This window comes from Conger conger, chromosome 7 (genome assembly GCF_963514075.1).
Source record: "Conger conger chromosome 7, fConCon1.1, whole genome shotgun sequence".
Lineage (NCBI taxonomy): Eukaryota > Metazoa > Chordata > Actinopteri > Anguilliformes > Congridae > Conger > Conger conger.
In genome coordinates, this window is record NC_083766.1 from 5,079,623 (window position 1) to 5,102,573 (window position 22,951).

The 22,951-nt window shown below is 45.4% G+C and overlaps 2 protein-coding genes across 2 annotated transcripts in view; one reads left to right on the plus strand and one right to left on the minus strand.

The window, feature by feature from the left end:
* Positions 1–7,429: 7,429 nt before the first annotated feature.
* On the plus strand, positions 7,430–11,437 carry LOC133132485 (APC membrane recruitment protein 2-like). The gene is made up of 2 exons (XM_061247940.1): positions 7,430–8,456; positions 9,558–11,437. The coding sequence occupies exons 1-2, from the start codon at positions 7,541–7,543 to the stop codon at positions 10,472–10,474; spliced, it is 1,833 nt and encodes a 610-aa protein (XP_061103924.1). The 5' UTR covers positions 7,430–7,540; the 3' UTR covers positions 10,475–11,437.
* Positions 11,438–17,814: 6,377 nt separating this feature from the next.
* Positions 17,815–22,951, minus strand: part of LOC133132639 (pleckstrin homology-like domain family B member 2) — a 47,236-nt gene continuing 42,099 nt past the window's right edge. The window contains exons 20-22 of the mRNA XM_061248208.1: positions 22,670–22,889; positions 21,589–21,674; positions 17,815–21,078 (exon numbers count right to left, since the gene is read on the minus strand). Of these exons, the coding sequence (XP_061104192.1) occupies positions 20,938–21,078; positions 21,589–21,674; positions 22,670–22,889 (447 nt within the window). The 3' untranslated portion in view covers positions 17,815–20,937. The remainder of the gene's footprint in view (positions 21,079–21,588; positions 21,675–22,669; positions 22,890–22,951) is intronic.

Genomic DNA, 22,951 nt, shown 5'->3' on the forward strand with positions numbered 1-22,951 from the left:
TCTTATTGTGCCAATGCTTGAACCACCATCTTCCCAGTCCCAGTAACCTTAGCCATTAGGCTATTTGACAACATGGGGCGACATGGCTCAGGCAGCAAGAGCAGTCGTCTGGCAGCCGGAGGGTTGCCAGTTTGATCCCCCGCCCGGGCTGTGTCGAAGCGTCCCTGAGCAAGACACCTAACCCCCAAATGCTCCTGACGAGCTGGTTGGTGCCTTGTATGAGTGTGTGCATGAATGGGTGAATGAGAAGCATCAATTGTACAGTGCTTTGGATAAAGGCGCTATATAAATTACCATATTCGTTCCGCACGACACAAAATGCCTTGAGATGTGCGCCCATGCATGCTTTTTCCCTAAGTGCAACTGATTTCTACCGGGCAGCACAATATTCTTGTATTCTATCATATAAAGTTATTTACTTCCAGTGTCAAATTCTTACAGCAGGCACAAATAATCTAATTCCTTATAAATAATAACTAATAGCATAGCACGGTTGGCAGCTAGAATACAACAATACAATATCTAATACAATACAGCACTATCCATATATAACTATATATAAGTGCCATTATAACCTATGGCATGTACAAGGCTAATCATGGTGGTGAGGTAGGGGGGGAAAGATGCAGCCTGAAGAGATGAGTCTCCAGTCTGCTTTTGGTCAGAGACTCTGCTGTTCTGACATCCACAGGGAGGTCATTCCACCACCGTGGGGCCAGAACGAACAGCAGTCGTGACCGAGAAGTGTAGGTGCGGCGAGGGGGAGGTGCCAGGCATCCCGAACTAGCACCTGTGCAGCTCATCCGAAATGCTGCTGCTCATATGGATCGACAACCTCCCTCGACTCAGCCACTCCCCTTTTTATGTCCCTCAACTGGCCACCTGTGTCAAGATTCAAAATCTTGTTGCTAGCCTATTGGGCTGCTAAAGGGACAGTTCCATTACTCCCCGTCATGAAAAGACAAGCAGACCCTACATACCTATCTGTTATGTTACCTCTGCACACCTGGAACCTCCCACTGCATACCTGTATCCAGTCTATTCTGCCCCCCCTGGTGGTGGAATGAGCTTCCCACTGCAGTCAGAACCGTGGAAACCCTGCCTTCCCATAGCCCATGATTCAGACTGAAGGCTCATCTCTTTAGATGCCACCATGGCTCCCCTGGCCCCCTTTAGACAACTTTTCTTTTTCCTTTTTTTCTTTTTTTTTTGGGTTTCCTTTTGGATAATATTTTACGTAGGGCGGCCTGTAGTGTAGTGGTTAAGGTACATGACTGGGACCCACAAGGTGCAGCCAAAATAAGATCTGCACAGCCGTTGGGCCCTTGAGCAAGGCCCTTAACCCTGCATTGCTCCAGGTGAGGATTGTCTCCTGCTTACTCTGGATTAGAGCGTCAGCCAAATGCCATTAATTTAATGCAATGTATAGCTGGGTAAAGATACATTATCTGTTGTACTTTCTTTACAATACAAATGATTGTTTATTAGGATAACATTACACTTATTGAATATAAACGGACCTCTGCGACTTATTGGTGATAACACATTTTTTGTAATGTAATGCAATCTAATGCAATCCAATGTAATGGAACATAAGCTAATAATATATTATAATATTCAGCAGGACATGCCTCATTATACTCTGAAGTCCAGCACAGTGTTGAAACAGGCAGTGTAGAATTCGCATTGCGTTGTGATATTGTAGGTCTCACATGTCCTCAGACTGAGGCCGCTCTTTGCCCTGAAATAGGTCACATCTGAAGTGAATTGTTACTGCCTCGTTGGGATCGCAACCATTGCTAACAGCTGCTGCATTTGGACAACTAGCGAAGAGTATGCGACAACCCACTTCTGCCTTGTTTCATTATTATTATTATTGTATGTCATTTGCTCATGACGCTTTTATCCAAAGCCACTTAAAGTTGATTAGACTAAGCAGGAGACAATCCTCCCCTGGAGCAATGCAGGGTTAAGGGCCTTGCTCAAGGGCCCAACGGCTGTGTGGATCTTATTGTGGCCATACCAGGGATTGAACCACTGACCTTGCGGGTCCCAGTCCTTTACCTTAACCACTCCGCTAGAGGCCGCTCTGTAACGTAGTGATTCATCAGTTAAACCACTGGACTGAAGTTCATGTACGGTGCTCTTTTACCTCAAGAAGGAAAATATTATTTTATATTATTTATTAATATTTGGGAAGAGACAAAATTAGCGTAGTATTCTGAATGTACTTCTATATCAGGGGTGACGCGGCTCAGGCAGTAAGAGCAGTCCTCTGGTAGTCGGAGGGTTGCCGGTTCGATCCCCCGCCCAGGCTGTGTCGAAGTGTCCCAGAGCAAGACACCTAACCCCCAAATGCCCCTGACAAGCTGGTCAGCGCCTTGCATGGCAGCCAATCGCTGTCGGTGTGTGAGTGTGTGTATGAATGGGTGAATGAGAAGCATCAATTGTACAGTGCTTTGGATAAAGGCACTATATAAATGCCAACCATTTACCATTTATATCACAAATAACCTAAAAGCCTACAGCAGCACCTATGCATCCAAGACCCCGGACAGAGGATTGGCACCCTTCTTAAGCAGGCAAACACAGAGGGGGCACAGTTTGAGATGGCAAGAAAAAAAGAAAAAAAATCTTTATTATTTCAAGCTCATAACAGTCTGACACTTTAGCATTATCCAAAAAAATTTTTTGTGTATGCAATTATATATATATATATATATATATATATATATATATATTTGTGTTTTAGTTTTTTAGTTTTTTTGTGGACAATAGATTCAGACACTCCGACAGACATTTGAAGTGTAGTTCGTCCAGGCAGACGGTTGAGAGGAGAACTAGAGGGGGTTGTTGGCTTTCAATGAGACAAAAAAAGTCCTGTCAGCTGAAGTCCATGGAAAACACTATGGCATATTGTGCTCCCCCCAGCAGGGCACACTGGCATGATCCACATCCCTGGAGTCCTCCGTGGCCTGGAATTACAGCTTATACGAATCATCAGACCCTACACCCCTGCCAGACCTCCTTCGTTCAGCCTCCACAGGCCGCTTGGCACCTCCCCCTCTCCGAACTTCCACCTCACGCTCACGACTACTGTCTGTTCTGGCTCCACGGTGGTGGAACGAACTTCCCGTTGATGTCAGAACTGTAGAATCTCTTCCCATCTTCAAGCGCAACCTGAAGACGCACCTCTTCAAGCAGCACCTCTCCCTGTCCCTCCCTACCTCCCTGTAAACCTTAATTGTTGTCTTTCTGTGATTTACTATCTGTGTATCAGGATGTTTTAGTTTGGCTAGGTAAGCTGTGATTGGCTAGTTAAGGGGTATGTTCATAAATTTGCGTGTTGCGGTTTGTTAAAAAAGAAAAGAAAAAATAAATCAAATAGGCACTGGTCCTTATCTTTGTTGTGCAGGTAGCAGTTGAAATTGTACTTCCCTTTAGGGTCTTTCAGCGCACTTATCCCCGGTTATGGGTATGCACTTTGTCGCACGTCGCTCTGAATAAGAGCGTCTGCCAAATGCCATTAATGTAATGTAATGTAACATTATATAAACATATACGCATAAATGCGGTCATCACAAAAAATAAAAGGTCTCTAAAATAAGCACCGCACAATTGACCCTCCCAGACAAAGTGGATTGCGAAGTGTAGAGCGTCTGATGAATTGTTCAGTGACTCTAACTCTCAACCAAATCATCACCCTCTCCACAATTAATACATCATAGGGAATAAGCAAATTGAACACACAAGGCAACTAGATACAGTTTGCCTCATTGTAAAGAGATAGTGATTTCTTTGTATTTAGAGACGTAATTCATAAGTTGATTAGTGGATAGGGGTTACAGACCCTGAACATCAGATAGTTATACAGTGTTTTACTGCAGGAAAACCGGAAATGAAAAAGTAATGTATTCAAATTTTATGGTAATTTTATTAGTTATTAAAAGTAGAAAATGGCCAGTTTAAAGCACAGAAGAAATATAGTTGTTCTCTCTTCAAAGACACATTTCCCCCCCATTGTGTTCTGGGCTGCTATGACAACAAGTAGACAACAGAGGGCAACAGAACCACGAAGAATACAGGGTGTGCTGCAAAAAAAGGATCCTCTTTCTTCAACTTGCTTCCTCCCGCCATACTTTTAGTATTAGACACACCCATACAGAGTGCTGTGGGGCTCTAAACCTATAAACTTACTCGTCTTACTTGCCTGGTTTATCTGCTAAGTACCGTGGGTATACTGTTTATAGTTGGCAAAGTGAGTTTTGTGGTAATAAAAGGATTATAATTAACAGCAACAGGGCTCAGTGGTGAAGAAATTATTCATGTACCCAGAAAGTTCTTTTTAATGTGAGGTGGTGCACTGCTGCTATGCCCTTGAGCAAAGTGCTTAACCCAGAGTGCGCAAATTAAACATCCTGTTATATAAAGTGCATTATATAAAATCATATTAAAAAAAGAAAAGAAACTCTTTCAAATGAGGAACAAGAAGAGGGGGAGATGTACTCAAAGGGAAAACGTAAACATGCCATCAAAGTGTGCAGAGCAGCTGTATAAGCAAAGAGACATTTACTGGAGTTACTGTGTACTACTCACTAAGGTTCATTTTTCTCAGAACAACTTAAATAGCCTGCCACAAGAAAACAAAGCTGAAACTCATTGCATGCTTTCTTGCACAGATGTCCTGTTAAGTTTGCTTTGCTGTTCCATTTATTTGTATTGGGTACAGACAGCCTCAAAATTTTAATAAATATCTTGGTTTACTTGCAAAGCAGCTCTCCATGCTGTGATAGCTCTGTGAGTTTCGATGTATACGGGTGTCTCTCAAAAAAGAAGCAATGGCAATAAGTTTGTAAAAGTTTGTTTTCAAAGGGAAATAATAAGAAATAGGATCAATGACTACATAATTATATCATGTTGTGACAAATGGATTCAGGCAATGAACAGCTCGGAGAGTGACCCAAATAATCTTGTGTAAACAGTCAGTAACAGAACTCAAAACTAACTATTCCAAATCAATTTTGAACAAATATAAGCCTTCGGATTAAAGGCCTGGCAGGCGCAATTTGGTTGTCCGTCTAATGGGTTGAATGCAATGCTGGAGATCTTCCTTAATTACAGAGGTACTTAGACTTACTTCTTCCCAACTGAAGAAGTAAGTCTTCACGGAAACAGATATTTTTAGTTTTGTTCCTGAATACTGAGGGAAGGTTTCAGATGAAAAGGCGAAAACGGTGGTCTTGTGCTGACGCTAAAATTAGAACTGTAGTCTAAAGCGCGTGAACAAACACAAAGGGTTTTAAAGAGGCCAGGACAGCACTGTCAGCTGATCGCTCTGTGACTATGAATTGGTGGTTTATGTAACATTTTCAGGAATACATCAGCACCACAATAATGACCCCCCCCCCAACGCCACCGCCCCCCCACCCTTACTCCCGTCTCCCTACCATGCTCGCTTTGTGATCATGGCTGGGATTACAGCCCCTGAGGGATGGGTTTAATTTGAAAAACAACAGACCCTGGCTGTAATCCCTCTGGCATGAGGAGATCTGCTCACCCTTCATTAGTCGGGCGTCGGTCAGTAATCCCGCACGTCTTTAATTCACGCCCCCACCTGCTGGCTCACTCTTATCCTAGACCGGTGCTTTGACAAAACATTCTGCAAGTAGCACGTGGATGACCAGTTAGGCCTTATTAATTCAGGCAGACGAGTCTCTCCCATAACCCCTCATGAGTTGGATCGACATTGAAAAAAATATAGATTATTATGGTCTGCAGCTCCCTCTCTAGGCAGGTCTACTGTCTGAAGTCTGATGGTCTGAAGTTGTGTTCACTTTTCCAGGGTATTACCTATAGGTCTCTGTATGCTTTGTTTTCTACTACTGGGCCCTACTTGCCCAAGTGTGTGGCTCTGTCTGTTGCTGTGTCTGCAATGGGAGACTTCTTTGAACAGGACTCAGACAGAAGTGAGTTACTCCCGCACAATGGACACTAATCAAAGCGGCACAAGAGGGTGTGAATGCACACATTGTCTGGATTCAGCGAGACGGAAGAAGAGGCCAGAGTAGAGCTGAGCGCCAGGGCTTGGAAAAAGAGCAAAGGATGGGGATGGAGGAAGAAAGAGAGAGATCAGGGGCTGGAGGGAGAACGAGAGATAGGCGAACAGAGAAGGAATGAGAAATATTGTGTCCTTTCACAAGGAACCTGTCGCCTTTGAGCAACGATAACCTGGAGAAGCGTGTGTTGTTCAGAGACAGATGTGCTCCACAGTTAAAGCATCCCAATTATTCAGGCATAGTCCCGTATCTCTCCCATCCCTGCCTCAATCCCTACGCCTCCCTATCTACCACCCTCAAACCCCCACCTAACGGTTTTACTCTTACCCGCACCCATTCAGTGGCCTAGGCCCTGGAAGAACACATGTTGTTTTTGCTGACTGTCTTAAAGCTGTTATGTGTCCATATGCTCAGGACCTGTCACTATAATGCAGCTTTGCACTCACGTGGGGCATAGCAGTCCACTATTGTTATGATAAGACATACTGCTCACGGGCAGAGATTAAATACACTAACATATATTTTGCTGCAACATACAATAAAACAAACAAAAAAAAAGTATCTATAAACTACAATCAAATGGTGGAGGCTTAGATTTGTTTTCAGGTGGCATGGAAGTATAGACTACACGAGAACGTAGGAGAGAATTAAAAACACATAATACGTATGAACTATGGACACTTGCAAATGCATATTTCAAATACATTGCCCCTTCTTGCAGGTGGACCATGCCCAGCCAGGGATCAATGCATGAGAGAATCTACTGCAACAATCTCTGTGCAACAGATAAAAACACGTTTCATCTTAGCTCCTTTACCAGTCCTGCATACGGACACAGTTTCATTTAAAAATAGCCACAGGGTTTCATCTTTTCACATTTCACTTTCCTTCCTGTTTGGATTATTTTTCAATATTATCTTCCAATGTTTATGGTTGTAATTACATTTCCTGATAAACCCAATCTAAAAAGATTATAATTGTATTATCTTGGGATCTCTTGGTCCATAGAATAGGCGAATAACAAGCTGGAACACATAGGAAGAGCAATGGCACACACGGATCAGTTCCAGAATGGAGGGAGTAAATATGAAATGTGAAGAAAAGGAGAGAGAAAGAGAGAGAGAGAGTTGCTGCTTGGCTGAGCAGGGAAGAGATGATGACAGGCACTGGCATGGCTCCAGTGCTGACGAAAGCTGCTTAGCACTCCAGTTGCCATGGAGACCAGCAGGAGCAGGCAGAGGGAGAGGGAGAGGGAGAGGGTGGGAGAGGGGAGGGGGAGAGAGAGAGAGAGAGAGAGAAAGAGAGAGAAAGAAAGAAGACAGTCTGTGAGACAGCGAGAGATACTCTGTGCAAACGTGTGATTGGGAGCCAAAGAGTGTGCATGCGTGTGTGTGAAAGAGAGAGAGAGAAAGAGAGAGAGAGAGAAGGCAGAACAGAGAGAGGGGAGAAGCAGTCTGCAGATAGAGAGGACAGCCGCAGCTGAAATGGACCTGCAGTCGGAGAGCGACCCACAACCGTCTGGCAAAATCAACAAGGCTGCCTTCAAGCTGTTTGGGAAACGCAAGCCGGGCAGCCCGGTGTCCAGCATCTTCTCCATCAGGGGCAAAGGGGAGGGAGGCAAGGGGGCGGCGAAAGCCCCGCTCGTCAGGAGCAACACTCACGATGGAATAATGGAGACGCCGGCGGAGCTGGAGGGAAGAAAGAAGGAGGAGTCGACGGGCGGCGGCCAGCCCTGCTCGGCCAACGAGGCCGTCCCGGCGGTGTCCCCGCGCACGTCCTTCTCCTCCGTCACCTCGCTGAAGTCCCTCGGCTTCCTCGCGCTCCTGCGGCCGCGCGGCAGGGCGGGCGAGGGTGAGCCCCGGCCGGCGGCCCGCAGGCGACGGGGGCTGAAGGGGCTGTTCGGCAGCGTGCGCTGGCACCGCAAGGACCCGGGCGCGCGGGAGGAGCGGGAGGAGGAGCCCCCGCCGCCGCCGGCCTTGCTCCTCGCCTCCCGCTCCAACAGCGTGGAGATCGTCAAGGAGCACATGACCCTGACGCCCAGGCCCCCGCCGCGGGCCGCGGACGCCCAGCCGCCCCCCACGCCCGAACCGGACGAGGACGTGGCCATGCCGGTCCCTATGGACGACGGGAGCCCCCTGATGGAGATGGCGGGAGACCAGTGGAACAAGATATTCTTCCCGTACTCTGCCCTCGGGCCGAAGGGTAGGCCGGCCCCGACGACGACCTGCTCCACGGAGGCGGGGGACGAGGTGAACGGCACCAGCAGCAGGACAGAAGACAGCCGGGGGGAGAAGGAGGGGACTGGGAGACGGGGGACAGGCAGGGCACCGGATGGGGACGGGGTGCAAGGAAAGGTGGCTGAAGAGAAGGCCTGCCCCGCGCTCGCCTCTATCCCTAAGGGCACTCCTGCTCCTGCCCCTCTGCTTAAACCATCCTATCTCAGCCCCAGCTTTTCGGCAACATCTGCTCCTTCTCCTGGCTCTGGAGCAACACTTCCCCCCGCCTCCAAACCTGCCCCAACCCCCACCCCTGCCTCAATCCCTAAACCTACCCCACCTATTGCTAGCCCTACCTCTACCCCAGCCCCTGGACTCGTGATCGGCAGAATCCCTATCCCTGTGCATGACCCTACCCCTCTCCCAGCCTATAGCTCATCGCCTGTCCCTGTCCCTGTTCACAAACCTACCCCTGCCCCTACCCGCATGGCGACTTCCACCTCTCCACCAGCCCAAAGACCCACCCTGCCCCCAACCTATACCCCTATCCCTACCCCTACACCTGTCCCTATCCTCAGACCTAGCCTGCCCCCGACCTATACCCCTACCCCTACCCCTACCCCTACACCTGTCCCTACCCTTAGACCTAGCCTGCCCCCAACCTATACTCCTACCCCTACCCCTACCCCTACACCTGTCCCTACCCATAGACCTAGCCTGCCCCCAACCTATACTCCTACCCCTACCCCTACCCCTACACCTGTCCCTACCCTTAGACCTAGCCTGCCCCCAACCTATACTCCTACCCCTACCCCTACCCCTACACCTGTCCCTACCCATAGACCTAGCCTGCCCCCAACCTATACTCCTACCCCTACCCCTACCCCTACTCCTGTCCCTACCCTTAGACCTAGCCTGCCCCCAGGCCAAACTTCTATTCCTGCCCACCCCGCTACCCCTACCCCTACTCCTGTCCCTACCCTTAGACCTAGCCTGCCCCCAACCTATACTCCTACCCCTACCCCTACCCCTACTCCTGTCCCTACCCTTAGACCTAGCCTGCCCCCAGGGCAAACTTCTATTCCTGCCCACCCCGCTACCGCTACTCCGCCCCAAGCACACACCCCTGCCCCTCCCCCTGCACACACCCCTGCCCCTCCCCCCGCACACACCCCTACTCCCTCCCCCACCCACACCCCTTCACCTATGTCCACCCCTGCCATGTCCCCTGTCCCCGCCCACATGCCCTCCCCTGCCCCCACTCCTGCCTCCGGCTACGTTCCAGTCTCAGATGCCGCCCATCCTCCAGGCCTTAAGCCTACAGCAACCTCCACAAAGGCTACGGTCAGCATGGACACAGACGAGGATACTACTGGTCAAGACGAGGTTTCCCGTGAGGATACAACCTGCAGAAACAGAGAGGAGGAGGAGGAGTTTTCCAGGCGAGAAAATGTTCTGGGCAGGGCCGCGACCTGCGCGGAAAGCGGAAAGGAGCTCGTCAAACAAGATGGAGTCGCGGGCGGGGCCTCCGGACCCACGATTAGAGGAAGGAAGCCTTCCAGCCACGACGAGGAGGACGTCAAAGCCCAAATTCAGGGTCTCCAGCGCGTGGCGCTTCAAAGAGAGGAGGGTCTTCCAGCCTCGCCTCCCTCCCTGCAGTCCGGTGCCCGTTGGACAGAGAGGAGGCCTCCCCCAGTGAAGGCCCTGGGCCTCAGCAAGATCCCCGTGAGCGGATGTGCCAGAGCGGGGAAGCAGCCACGTGAGGACGGGCAAAGCAAAGACACGCAGGACATTCCACCCAACTATGACGAGGGCTACTGGGACTCACCCACGCCCGGGCTGGAGGAGGAAGGGGCGAGCTTCCTGGCCCAGGAGGAAGAGGAGAGCCCAGACACTGTGGCTACTGGCGACAACACAACAACCCCGGTCTCCACACACGACCCCAAACTCACCCCATCCAGCCTGGGATCCGGACGCCCCCTGAAGGGAAACTCAAGCTTGCCCCGTGACTCCAAGATCCCCGTCAAGCAACCCGTCTCTCACACCGTCAGTCACGGGACGGCGACGTCAGCTACCACCCCCACCTCCCACACACACGGGACAAAGGCTGAGGCCACACGCACCAAGATCCCCGTGTCCAAGGTACCGGTCCGTAGGACCAGTGCCCGCTCAGCCCCCCTCCATGACCTTCCCAGGAAATAGAGCCTGTGACCAGTCTGGACTTTTCCTTCAACGCATCGGAATAAAAACAAAAGATTATTCCGAGGTTCAGTTTGATTCGATGCAACAGACATCTTTAAGCTTCATTTGATTCAGCTTTCTTGCAAGACTAACAAGAACTGTTTGCACCTATTTTTTGTAGTGACTTGTCTATGTATGATATGTTATGTGAAATATACTCATGACATACATAATATGCCGGTCAGGAAAATCTATTTTACCTTCTGACTCTTTTTATCTGGAACGGTCTTTTATCCTGCCTTCTCCCAAGACATTTTCAACCTGGTCAAGAACTAAAAAAAAACAAAAGCAACAAGATCACTTTGAAGTGCAGCACTACTCCATTCTGCTGGAAAATGCCAAGACAGGAGGCTGCCTGGGGAGGACGTGGGAACGTGCAGGCTGACCTCTTGGAGAGAGCAGGGGGATGGGATCTGCTTACCAAATGGAACACAAACTCGCAAACAGCAGGCCCGACATCCCTAAGAGTGTGAAAATGGCTTTTTTTTAATACAACAAATCATTTTAAACCTTTGTTACTCCCTCTTTTTTTTGTAGACCACTGTCACATTCTTCCCCCAATGCTACAAGTTTTGCCTGATTTTCCGGTTCACAGTTGATCCTGGAGACCCCCCTGGGACCACATTCCACCTTCCTTCACACTCGGGAGGTTGGAGTATATCTCTAAATCTATGTTGCAGTGGGAATTCCTACTTAACCATTCACAAGCCCGCCAGCGTGATTTGTTCTGTGGGTGCTGTTGACACCTATCAGCTCCTGCAGCAAAGGGGGTTCATGGTAAGACTGTCATTATGACATGATCACTTTCAATCGTAGGACTGAAGTTATAGAGTGCATTCATTTTGTCAATCCGATTTGTTTTTCTGTAAATATAAATGTTGTTTTGTTGCCTATGTAATCAATAAAATTACATATGTACACTTAGGCGGAAGCACTAGCTTTGTGCTGTTCAACTAGATATCCATTTCACACACCGTTCTCATGTGGGCATGTGTGCAATAGACCCTTCCTGGCGCTGTATATTAATACTGTGTAGATAGTCAATGGCATTTTCCTCACTCATTCTCTGTCAGCATCCCTTTGCAGGAGGATAGTAGTAGGGAGTGGTAGTTTTCTGAACACTGGTGAATAAAAGCCAGGCTTTGCAATGTAGTGTAGTTGTTTAGATGGTATATTTACTGTCTCCTGTCTGTTGAATTGCTTTGGAAATGGATGAGAATATGCTTTTCTTCGGATGTGGTTATTGATGTAAAACCATTTTGGAAGGGGGTTGGGGGGGACGGGGGGTATCTGTGCATTTGTGTGTGTAGTGTGAGTCAATGAGAGAGAGAGAGAGAGAGAGAGAGAAAGAGAGAGGAAGAGAGAGACAAAAATAGAGACGGAGAAGGGAACAAGGCAGCAGGGGAGTGGAGTATGAGCAGGTGTGTGTGTGTGTGTGTGTGTGTGTATCTCTGCATATGTTTGGAGGCCACAAGAGACCTACTCCACAAAGAGACAAAAGAATGGAAACGCACATGAAATTGATAGTCCAAAACTACTGTATGTACCGCTTACAGTACAATAAATCTTATTACACAGTTTCACGTGTACATCCTGCAAGACAATGAGGCAGATTTGCAGTGGGGAAATACCAGTTTTTACACAGGAATGCCATACTATGATACAGAAATGTGGCATCTTCTTTAATGCATGATACAAGTGAACGCTTGACTCTTAGCTTCCTAAAGCTAGTTGCATCCCTTTCACATATTAACATGTGGCTAATGATTTTCTGAAATGCATGTAAATTAGAATTCTAGACACAAACAAGCTTAAACATAGACTAGTTTAGCTAAGCATTTGGAATATACATTTATATGTTTTACACGAGGAAGGAGAAACCAGACTATTTATAAACACAACAGGCACACACACTGAAAAAAATGTTTAGTTAAACCTAAAATTTTTCTTCAATTTGTTACACTTATATATTTTTAGGCTTTCTCGAATGAAAATGTTTATGATCATTCACATTATGTAGGTTTGGCAATGAAACATTTCTTTTCAGTGTCGAGTTCTGTTCCATTCTATTCATTTGTATTCTGTGTAACCAAGCTTTAGGTACTAATTTTGTACGAATGTTGAAGGCTCTTTACCCAAATAGCTTCAGTACAATATGTACAGTAAAATGTGTACTTGTAAATCATATATATATGGCTCTGGATAACAGCACCTGCCAAGCAAATGAAGATGGACAGGAATAACAAAGGCACACATTTAATGACTTCTTTGTCTAATAAGCTAGCAGCCAATCAAATCTGCCCAGCAACCTAAATTATTAATGTAAACAACAATGTGTGGTGTTTGCTGTAACAAACAGCTAAATTCTGAGAATACCAACAGTATTTGAGCAGTAGACAAGACTCATTTGCAAAGACAAATGCTTGTATCAGAGCATTAAGCTATTCTATGGGGATACAGGGTTGAAGGAACAGAGTAGGGTGAGATTTTTTAGTAGAATGACCCTGTCCGTTTGTAGTTATGTGTATAGAATTTATGTGTGTTGTATGTGTGTATGCCTTTATGTGTGAGAGAGATACAGATAAAAATCCTGAGAGGTGACTGAATCCTGCTGCATGGGTGAGACTGTCTGTAATGGCGATCATTGTGTTGGAAATATAATGAGCTGAGCATCTTCACAGCCCTTCTAGTGAACGAAATGTTCAGTAAATGTGGCTGTAACGATAAGACAATCATTGCTCAAATGTGACCTTGAATGAGCCTTATGTGTCAGCTGCATTTGCTATAAAGGATGAGGACGGGTTTTGTGTAAGGGAGGAAATGCTTGCCGAAACCTTTCCCTCAGGGTGCCTCACTGAAAAATTAAGGTTGCTGGCACAATAGATCAGTGCTGCCAATGAGGGCAAAATTATATTTAGAGGGAACAAAGCACTGATGAGGGCAAAATTACATTGAGAGGGAACAAAGCCTTGTGTTTAAATGTGCAACTTCCACTTTTCAGAACTTGTGATTTTTTTTTTTTAACTATGGGGTCTCAAACTTAATTGTAAATCTAAGGTAGGCTAAGGTAGCATTCACCGCTATTCCTGAATTAGCTTGCGTAGACCATGGGTCTCATCAGGATACAGTAACAGCGATCACTATGAGCACATGTGGTGCCAGCATTAAGGTGGATGGCCTTTGGCTGGTGAGAAAGACAATCTGGACCTGACAGAGTCTGGGACGGGACTGGACCTGGTTACAGGAAAACAATACATACGTACTAGTGTAACTTAACTGGCCAACAAATCTGGGTTGGGTCACAACTAGTGCAATTGACCTACAAAGATTTAGATAGATAGTAGATATCAGTCCAAATTCATGCAACTTATTTCTTGCAAATTTGCAATACGTGTACAGCAATGTGATTCATTTGTCGAAATAATGTCTGATCAGCTAGTTCCTCAACCTTGTTATCATCTTTGTGTTGTTGCTTTCACTAGTTTGCACCTGTCAGGGCCTTAAAAACTATAAGCACTGTATGTCTGCTTTCTCATCTGTGCGGTTTACATTTTGTGCGAATATGTCTCTTAATATAGCGTATCCTTTTTTTATTACTACTGTACAATAGTATGCTAACAGGTGCTACTGTATTACAGGTATGCCAACTTATAATAAAATCAGAACATCATACTATTATCATGTAGACTGAAATTACGTGGTGTTTTATAAAGTATACAGTTTGACTGAGTAAAACGCTTTTGAATTTTTATTATCATGAGGTTGCTTGGTGTAACATGAGGACAATTGGTAGAGAATCCACCTTTCCTTCATGTGGAGATTTTGTTTTCAATAGACTGTGCGATCCAGTCCTTCATGGGACAGAATATCATCGCTTGACAAAATAACTATAGTCCTTGCATGAGCAAAAAAGATTTTACAGATACATTTTCGGTCAATCTGTCAATCTGAGTAAGGACAGCAAGGAGTTCACAGACCAATAAGACATACTGCTCAGCTTGACTGCATTAGTCCTAATGAGCATTGCTGCAGCAGTGACCCTGAAATCGATGTTGGTTAATGGCATATGATAAAATTGAATTGCACAGAGTAAAGTATACATTTGCAGGGGGTTAACGTAATAAGGTGCAGACATTCGGAGAGCGTTGCGTGATGTGGTTGCGCTCAGTGCGTTGTGAGGGGGTTAATGTAATAAGGTGCAGACATTCGGAGAGTGTTGTGTGATCTGGTTGCGCTCAGTGCTTTGTCTAATCTCAGATGGGATCTCGGTCTGCCTGGCCAGCCCTCCTCCCCCCCCCCGTCTATAAAAATCATGTGTGGTTTTATTTCCCCCTCAATGCCCTCGTTCTGTGGCCGTAAAACACGGGGAGCGCCTTCCCCGCACAACATCTCTCTGTGCACTCTGCCCAACGGGGTGGCGCTCGTAAACAAGGATGCTCAGATTTGACTGTGATATGAGGAAAAACAGGGTAGCATGTGACAGAACAGAGGAGAGAGGTGATGGGGGGGGGGGGGGAGGGGAGGGGAGGTGCGGAGAGAACTGTGCTGTCCCGTCTTGCTCCTCCTGAGCATTACCAACAAAACAATTCATCAGAGACAAACACACTCCACTCACTGCTGTCATGGTAACACACACAGGTCATGTGTCCCCTCCGCGTGTTCTTCACGGGCCACTGGAAGCTGAGTGCAGATGCCCATAAGGAAGACATCAATCTTGCCCTTCTATTCTCTGTTCTACGCGGTCTGTGTCATGTGACTTTCCTGTACCTCCGTTCTTTTGCCAGTTGAAAGGGCAGTTTTCCCTGAAGGATATCTTTTATCTTTTCTTCTCTTTTTTTTTTTTCCTGGAACAGAACTCAATAACACATTACATAAACCAGGATTGTTTAATGAGATTCTATATTAGAATGTGAAGCATTCTGTCCAGCTCTGGGTAGCACATTACAAATGAAAACACATTACAAAAGAATATATGCAACGAATATATATCATAATAATATATAATATAATAATAATCTTTTTAGTTTCAGCAGATGGAGACTCCAAAAAAAAATTGGTTGAGATACTTAATTCAAGGGATGAAGATTACATAACCATTTTCATATTGAGCTCTATCTGAGGCAGCGTGGGCGGAAATTGGTTTAACGGTCCTTTTTGACCCGAACGACTGGCAAACCATTTAAAACCATAACAACGGTCACAGACTGTTGCTACACAGGTGGCTATTGCTGCGGGGATCGGTTTACCAGGTGTTATACTCGAGACCTTTGGAGTGTTCAAGGGCAGATGTGACACAGTGCTAGATGGATATGATGAGCCAATCCAGACAGCCTCTTTCATCCTTATCGTGTGCAGGGCAGATCTAAGGTATGTTGACTAGAGGTGGGATGACATGCTTACATGAAAGGCATTACGTTGTACTGATGTAAAGCACTAATTCTCCAGGGGTTTACACGTCGGGGTCTACTGACTCTTTAATCCTTTAAAACCTGAAAGCGCTTGGTATACCAGAAGGCTATCGTCAAAAAACAAAACCCCAATCCCAAACAAACAGATAAATGCACGCGCATGGACACACCTTTACATTTGTAAAACTGACCTTCTCAATTAAATTCACACCTACATTCAGATGTGAGAGCAGCAATATATGGCATAAATATTGTCAAGCACACATTATGTCGATACACACCGTGTCACCTCTTTCTGAGTCGGTCCTTTCTCAAGGTCATTCACGGTGTTGTTCTGCACAGAACATACATTTCCACAGTGACAAGATATAGAATAAAAATCAGGTCAGAGAGAGATGGATAGAAAGAGAGAGAGATAGAGACAGAGAGAGAGAGAGTGAGAGAGAGAGAGAGAGAGAGAGAGAGACAGAGAGAGAGAGAGAGAGAGAGAGCGAGCGGGATGATCTCATGTGTGTGTACACAGAGCCCAGAGAGCAGTGATGTCACTCTGCAGCATCTCCTGGCCGAGGGAGGGGGCGTGTTCTGCAGAAATGGAGCATGCTCAGTAGTGCCTCACACGAGCCAGGCTGACGCTCGCGGTGTTCAGCGTCGATGACGGTTCATCTGAGGGAAACGCACAGCTCTGCCGTTCTTCTGGACATCCTTCTCACCACAACTAAATTAATTAAGGTTTAAAACAGATAGGGTAATCTGGCAAATACTGTACTGAGATAAGCACAGTGACCTCATGTGAACGATTAAACTGTCAGCTTTGTGACACACAATCGTGTACCTCCAGTGTGGATATTTAAATTTTGAGGAAGGCATAGGGTAAATAGCGGAGATACAATCCTCAGCTCACTGAAATAAAACCAATGAGAAATCTCCCAATAGCACCCTCTTAAGGCCGGGTGCCGATAATTCATCAACCAAGATGAAAACTAAATATATCAAAACTAAAAATAAAATCAAACCTGTTATACAATATACACTCACTGAGCACTTTATTAGGTAGACCTGTACACCTGCTTGTTAATCCAAATATTTAATCAGCCAATCAGGTGACAGCAACTAAAGGCATAAAAGCATGCAGTCATGGTTTAAGTTAAACTGTTTTTCAGACCAAATGTCAGAATGGGGAAGAAATGTGTTCTTAGTGACTTAGTGACTGTTGGTGCCAGATAGGGTGGTTTGAATATCTCAGGAACTTCTGATCTCCTGGGATACTGATGCACAAGTCTCTAGAGTTTGCGGAGAATGGGGCGAAAAACAAAAATGGCCACTACTTGAGGTTATGTCTATAGATGGGGTGCTGTTGTTGGAAAGCACACCAAAACTATAATCCGTCCGTTAACTATTAATTTCATACCGTGCCTTGCCATTTGAGCCCATGGATAAATTTCACATTTTGTTGCCGTGCCATTGAGATATCAGCACACATGGAAACTGATGTGGAGAAGTGGTCAGGATCCAATTAAACGTGAAACCAGTGCAATATGCACATTTTGCTTTGCCGAAGGAAAAATACATGTGACGGGTAGACTAATTTCTTCCTACACTAGCTGCACAGGCCGGCTTTTAAAGCTTTTCTTAAAAAAGCTGCAAAATACGGAGATAGAAAGTCATTACAATGGTCTAAAAAGTAGGGGTTGGCGTGTATGCTGAATCGCCGCTCTGTAGTAAAGACAAACACCTGCAGCAGATGAAGGATTACAGCAGAGAGGTTTTAAAGAGCAGCCAAAGGGATTTCTGATGTACTCCATCCTATCGGAGAGATAGTTGTGCTGATTAAAGCATCGTCTGACAAAGGAGGTGCATATAAGGAAGGAAATTGAGGGGCACACTACAAAATGATTCCACATTTATTGATGTATTGCTTTATTACAAACATTTCAACACCATAGCGCCTTCATGTGGGTGTATTGAGGACATAAACGAGACTAGCCCACCGTAAGGCATACAGCATTCACCTGCACAGCAAAAGCAAAGAGTCCAACAGGGACAATATGTATTACTTTAGACTTCAAGGTCCATCAGAGTCGATTTTACCCCACTGAAGTTTATTTTACTGTGCTGCGTTTGCTGTATCGAATTATAAAAAAATAACATGCATGATACACAGAGCATAAATACAGTAATACGATTAATAATTAAATAAGTTTTCAAATGGTAAAATAACATCTTCAATACTGTTGATATGAAGGAGATGTCTGCAGTCAGAAAATGAGCGTGAGAGAAATCTGCTCTCTCCAGCACACTGCTGCTCAGGCAGAGGAGAGAAATCTGCTCTCTCCAGCACACAGAGAGATTCACCCTGTGCTGCCTGGTTAAGTGTGAGCATACCCGATACGACCTTATCATCATCATCCACATCATCCCTGCAGTATCCACATCATCATCCATACCACTATCCACATCATCATCATCCCTACCACTATCCACATCATCATCATCCACACCACTATCCACATCATCATCATCATCCACACCACTATCCACATCATCATCATCATCCACACCACTATCCACATCATCATCATCATCCACACCACTATCAACATCATCATCATCATCCACACCACTATCCACATCATCATCATCCACACCACTATCCACATCATCATCATCATCCACACCACTATCCACATCATCATCATCATCATCCATACCACTATCCACATCATCATCCACACCACTATCCACATCATCATCATCATCATCCACGCCACTATCCACATCATCATCATCATCATCCACGCCACTATCCACATCATCATCATCATCATCATCATCCACACCACTATCCACATCATCATCATCATCCATGCCACTATCCACATCATCATCATCATCACCACCACCATCATTATCATCGTCTACCCCCACTATCCACATCATCATCATCATCCACACCATCATCATCATCATCAATCTGGATGCTCTGCTGGTGGCTGTTAAGTGAGCAGAGCACATTCACACTGAACAGAATCACAGGGCAATGGACAGTGATGGTCAAACAGTCATATAGTGTGGGCCATATAGTACCTGCCCCCCAACTTCTGCCCTGAAATGATTATAAACCGCCCAGCCATTTACACCATCCGACAATTTAAACAAACATTTGCAAGCTGCTGAATTGACAGTTGAATACTGTGTCCTCATACAAAATGTTTCACTGTGGTCTAATCTATATGTGAGCCAGTGCTGGTATACGTGCCCAATTTGGTAAACAAAAAACTGCATACATACTGGCCCTCCAGGATCAGTCATACACCCCTGACTTTGAAGACAGTGGTATAACTCCTGAATTAAGATGACATTGAGATTGCACACAAACACCAATCCCAAGTTCCCGCAGGTCACTGTAATCTATACACCAGATGTACCATTGAACGCAGTCAGAATCCACAAACATCTCCTCAGCTTTCTGTTCGAAATCACTCTGCTCTGCGTTAACAGGGAGGACTGTCAATACATCATTTACAGACATTTAAGGCGAGATTTAAGAACATTAAAATATTTTCCATTTGATCATGTCAATATATAAAACTGACATTTACAAATAACATTACCTGGTTATTATAGAGGTATAAGAAACTATATGGTTGATATATAAAAATATGCTGAATCGCAAGATATGGTAAAAGTACAGGAGACTATTCCCGTGCAGTCAAACTCAGAAACACACCTCCCTCAATTTCTCTCTCAGACACACACCTCTCTCTCGCATGCACGCACACGCACACACAGGCACGCACACACACACAAACACCTCTCGCACACACAGGCAGGCACACAAACACCTCTCGCACACACACACACACACACACACACACACACACAAACACCTCTCGCACACACAGGCACGCACACACACACAAACACCTCTCGCACACACACACACACACACACACACACACAGGCCCCCCCTCTTGGCAGGGAGTTCATTTCCCCTGCCAGAAGCCCCTGGAAGAGCCTATAGTTACTATTAAAATTCATTAGAGTATAAAAATAACTAAAGATCCTATTGTCCAAAAAACTATTATGTAGTACAAAAATACAACAGCGTGACATTACAGAAAAGATGTGCGAGACAGGTATTCATAGAAGAAAATGGCAATACTGCTCTGTTCAGTAATACAAACAATGCGATATATTGAGAAACAAGGCAGAGACATAGCTGTTGGGACCCAAAGCATTGTCAAACAGTGTGCAACGGGCGTGCTTTTCATCAAGTCCAGTCCTCCGAATCTATTTACTGGAAAAGGTACTGCGGTAACACTCTCAAACCCTTTTGAAACGGACACCAACCCCCACATCACACTGACACCACAGACACACCGACATATGCAGCCCACAGGCAACACTGACAGGTAAACAGGAAGATAAAGCACTCATTTTAACAGTTTGACGCCAATGATGACTCACTGCCCACTTCCTCTTAAACATGAGATGAGTCACACCAGCAAAAGGACAGGTGCCGTGTTCATGACACAGTGGTGATGCTCATGTCCCTACTTGCACATTAATAACATTAATAATCATCACTGCGGATGTGCAAAATTAACCAACGTGTGTGGCCAAACATATCCAGGGTTGTGTAATGATCCCATCTCCAAACGCAGTGACATCATTGTCTGGCACCATTCCTATTCGCTGAGGGTATATCGCATCATCACTCAGCCCATTCTTTGTTCTTAGTTGAGAATGCTCGGAAAGTTCCAGAACACTCCATCAGCTTTGGCACGGATCCTCGAAGTACAAAAAAAAATAGTTAGATAAGGCACCAGAATAATATAATGTCTAACTTTAAGAAAATAAAAATAACATTTAAAAAAATGTATCAAAAGGAGGTCACAAGCTGAGAAAGGCTGAGCCCAGCATTGAGTTGGTCATCCTTTGCTTCCGGGGAATATTGTTGCGGAAATTCCAGGTGAGTGGCGGTCCATAGTGTAAACGGTGACCCAGGAGAGTGGTTTACACGAGAAAATGGGTATATCCCTCGGCCCCTGTCACGATCACATCCATCCAGATGCGCATGGCTTCAGGAGACGGGGCCACCATGTAATAAACACGGTCGTGTGTCTTCACACTGAACGTCAGGGACGGGTTGGGGCTCTGGTGAGAGTGAGAGTACACCGTTCAGCCACTGGGGGGCAGCAGAGGTATTAAAATAAACATAGGCATGGCACTTTAACCTAGGCCCTTTAAGTGTTCAGTAAGCAAACAAACTTTAATATTATCATTTGTATAAGGATTTGTTCAGCGGTGTCATATTTGTTTCTAAAACATGAATACACTTGAAAATCCAAATTATTATTCTTTTTATTAGTTTATTATTATTATTATTTATTATTATTATTATTATTATTATATACAATCATATAAAATTAGATTTGTCTCTGATATATATATATATATATATATAAAAAATATATATATCAGAGACAAATCTAATTTTATATAATTGTATATAATAATAAAAAAAAAATAAAATAAAAAAAATTAATAATAATAATAATAATAATAATATATATATATAATAATATATGTATATAGGTGAGAGCCAGGAACATGAACACAATATTGTCCGCACTGTACACATTCCTATGACAGGGGTCCTCTTACCTTGTGGGCGTTCTTTAAGTGGTCGTAGTACACCTCCTCGATGGCTTGAAAATAGATGACTCCTTTCATCTTGGCCTCATGCTTGTCTGTAGTAAAACATATCGACCCAGCGATGTAATAACGGAACATCGGTCTACAAGACTCATTGTTATAAAGCTCCTTAATTTTTAGACCTTCACCATCTCTTAATGTGTTCAAGCGGCCAAAACCGGCCTTTAGTATAAGCGTTTCAGGCACCCGTTTCAATGCGAGTCAATGGCAACAATGCAGTAAAAATAATGTTCAATTAAAAAGTCAATAATGTTTAAACGTGTTTTTTCTTTGTCTTTTTAGTGGACCATTTAGTGTACGATTAAGTCTGCCATATTATTTTCCCCAACACTGCATTGCCACGGTATCAATGCTTTTCACAGACCAGTTCCATATTATTTATACAGTCTATGGTGCCATTACTCCATTCCTTTTCATTTAACTAGGAAATTTTGCGGGGTGTCTGTAGTTACACCACTATATATGGATTTCAGCAGTTCATATATTTTAGCAAAATGGTTTTGCTCAGGTTTATGACTGGGAAGTGATTCCGATTGGGTATTGGAGGGACCAGATACACAGAGCCCAGAATAGTCTTAAAAAAAAATAGCAACAGCATTTGTTGCCTTCTGCTAGTAGATCAGAACAGACTAGAAAACTGTAGAAATCATCACACGCACGTAAACGGTAAACGGTTGGCATTTATATAGCACCTTTATCCAAAGCGCTGTGCAATTGATGCTTCTCATTCACCCATTCATACACACACTCACACACCGACGGCGATTGGCTGCCATGCAAGGCGCCGACCAGCTCGTCAGGAGCCTTGCTCAGGGACACTTCGACACAGCCCGGGCGGGGGATCGAACCCGCAACCCTCCGACTGCCAGGCGACTGCTCTTACGCCCTGAGCCACGTCCTCAGACAAGGTGCAGGGGCTGAGGTAATGTGAACGAAAATAAAGCCCACACACTTTCCGAACTCCCGCACACGCCTCGAATGTGCCCGCCGGCCTTTCGCTGACAGAACGGGTCAGGGGGCGCCCCCTCACCTGCGTAGTACGCCAGGGTTCGGCGGTTGCGATCGAAGACGAACCACCGCTTCTTCCAGGTCTTGATCTTGCCGCCCATCTTGACGAGGAAGCCGCGGCAGGTCTTCTCGGTCAGCGACGCGTGGTAGCAGGTGTCCGTGTTGTGTCCGGCAGACTCGATGTGACCGCGGAGGTCGAAGTCGTCCTTCCGGACCGGGAGGTAGCGCGTCAGCGGGCGGGACTAGAATTAAGAGTCCCAAACTCAGACAGCAGGTATGGATGTAGCTCACTGGACCACACAGG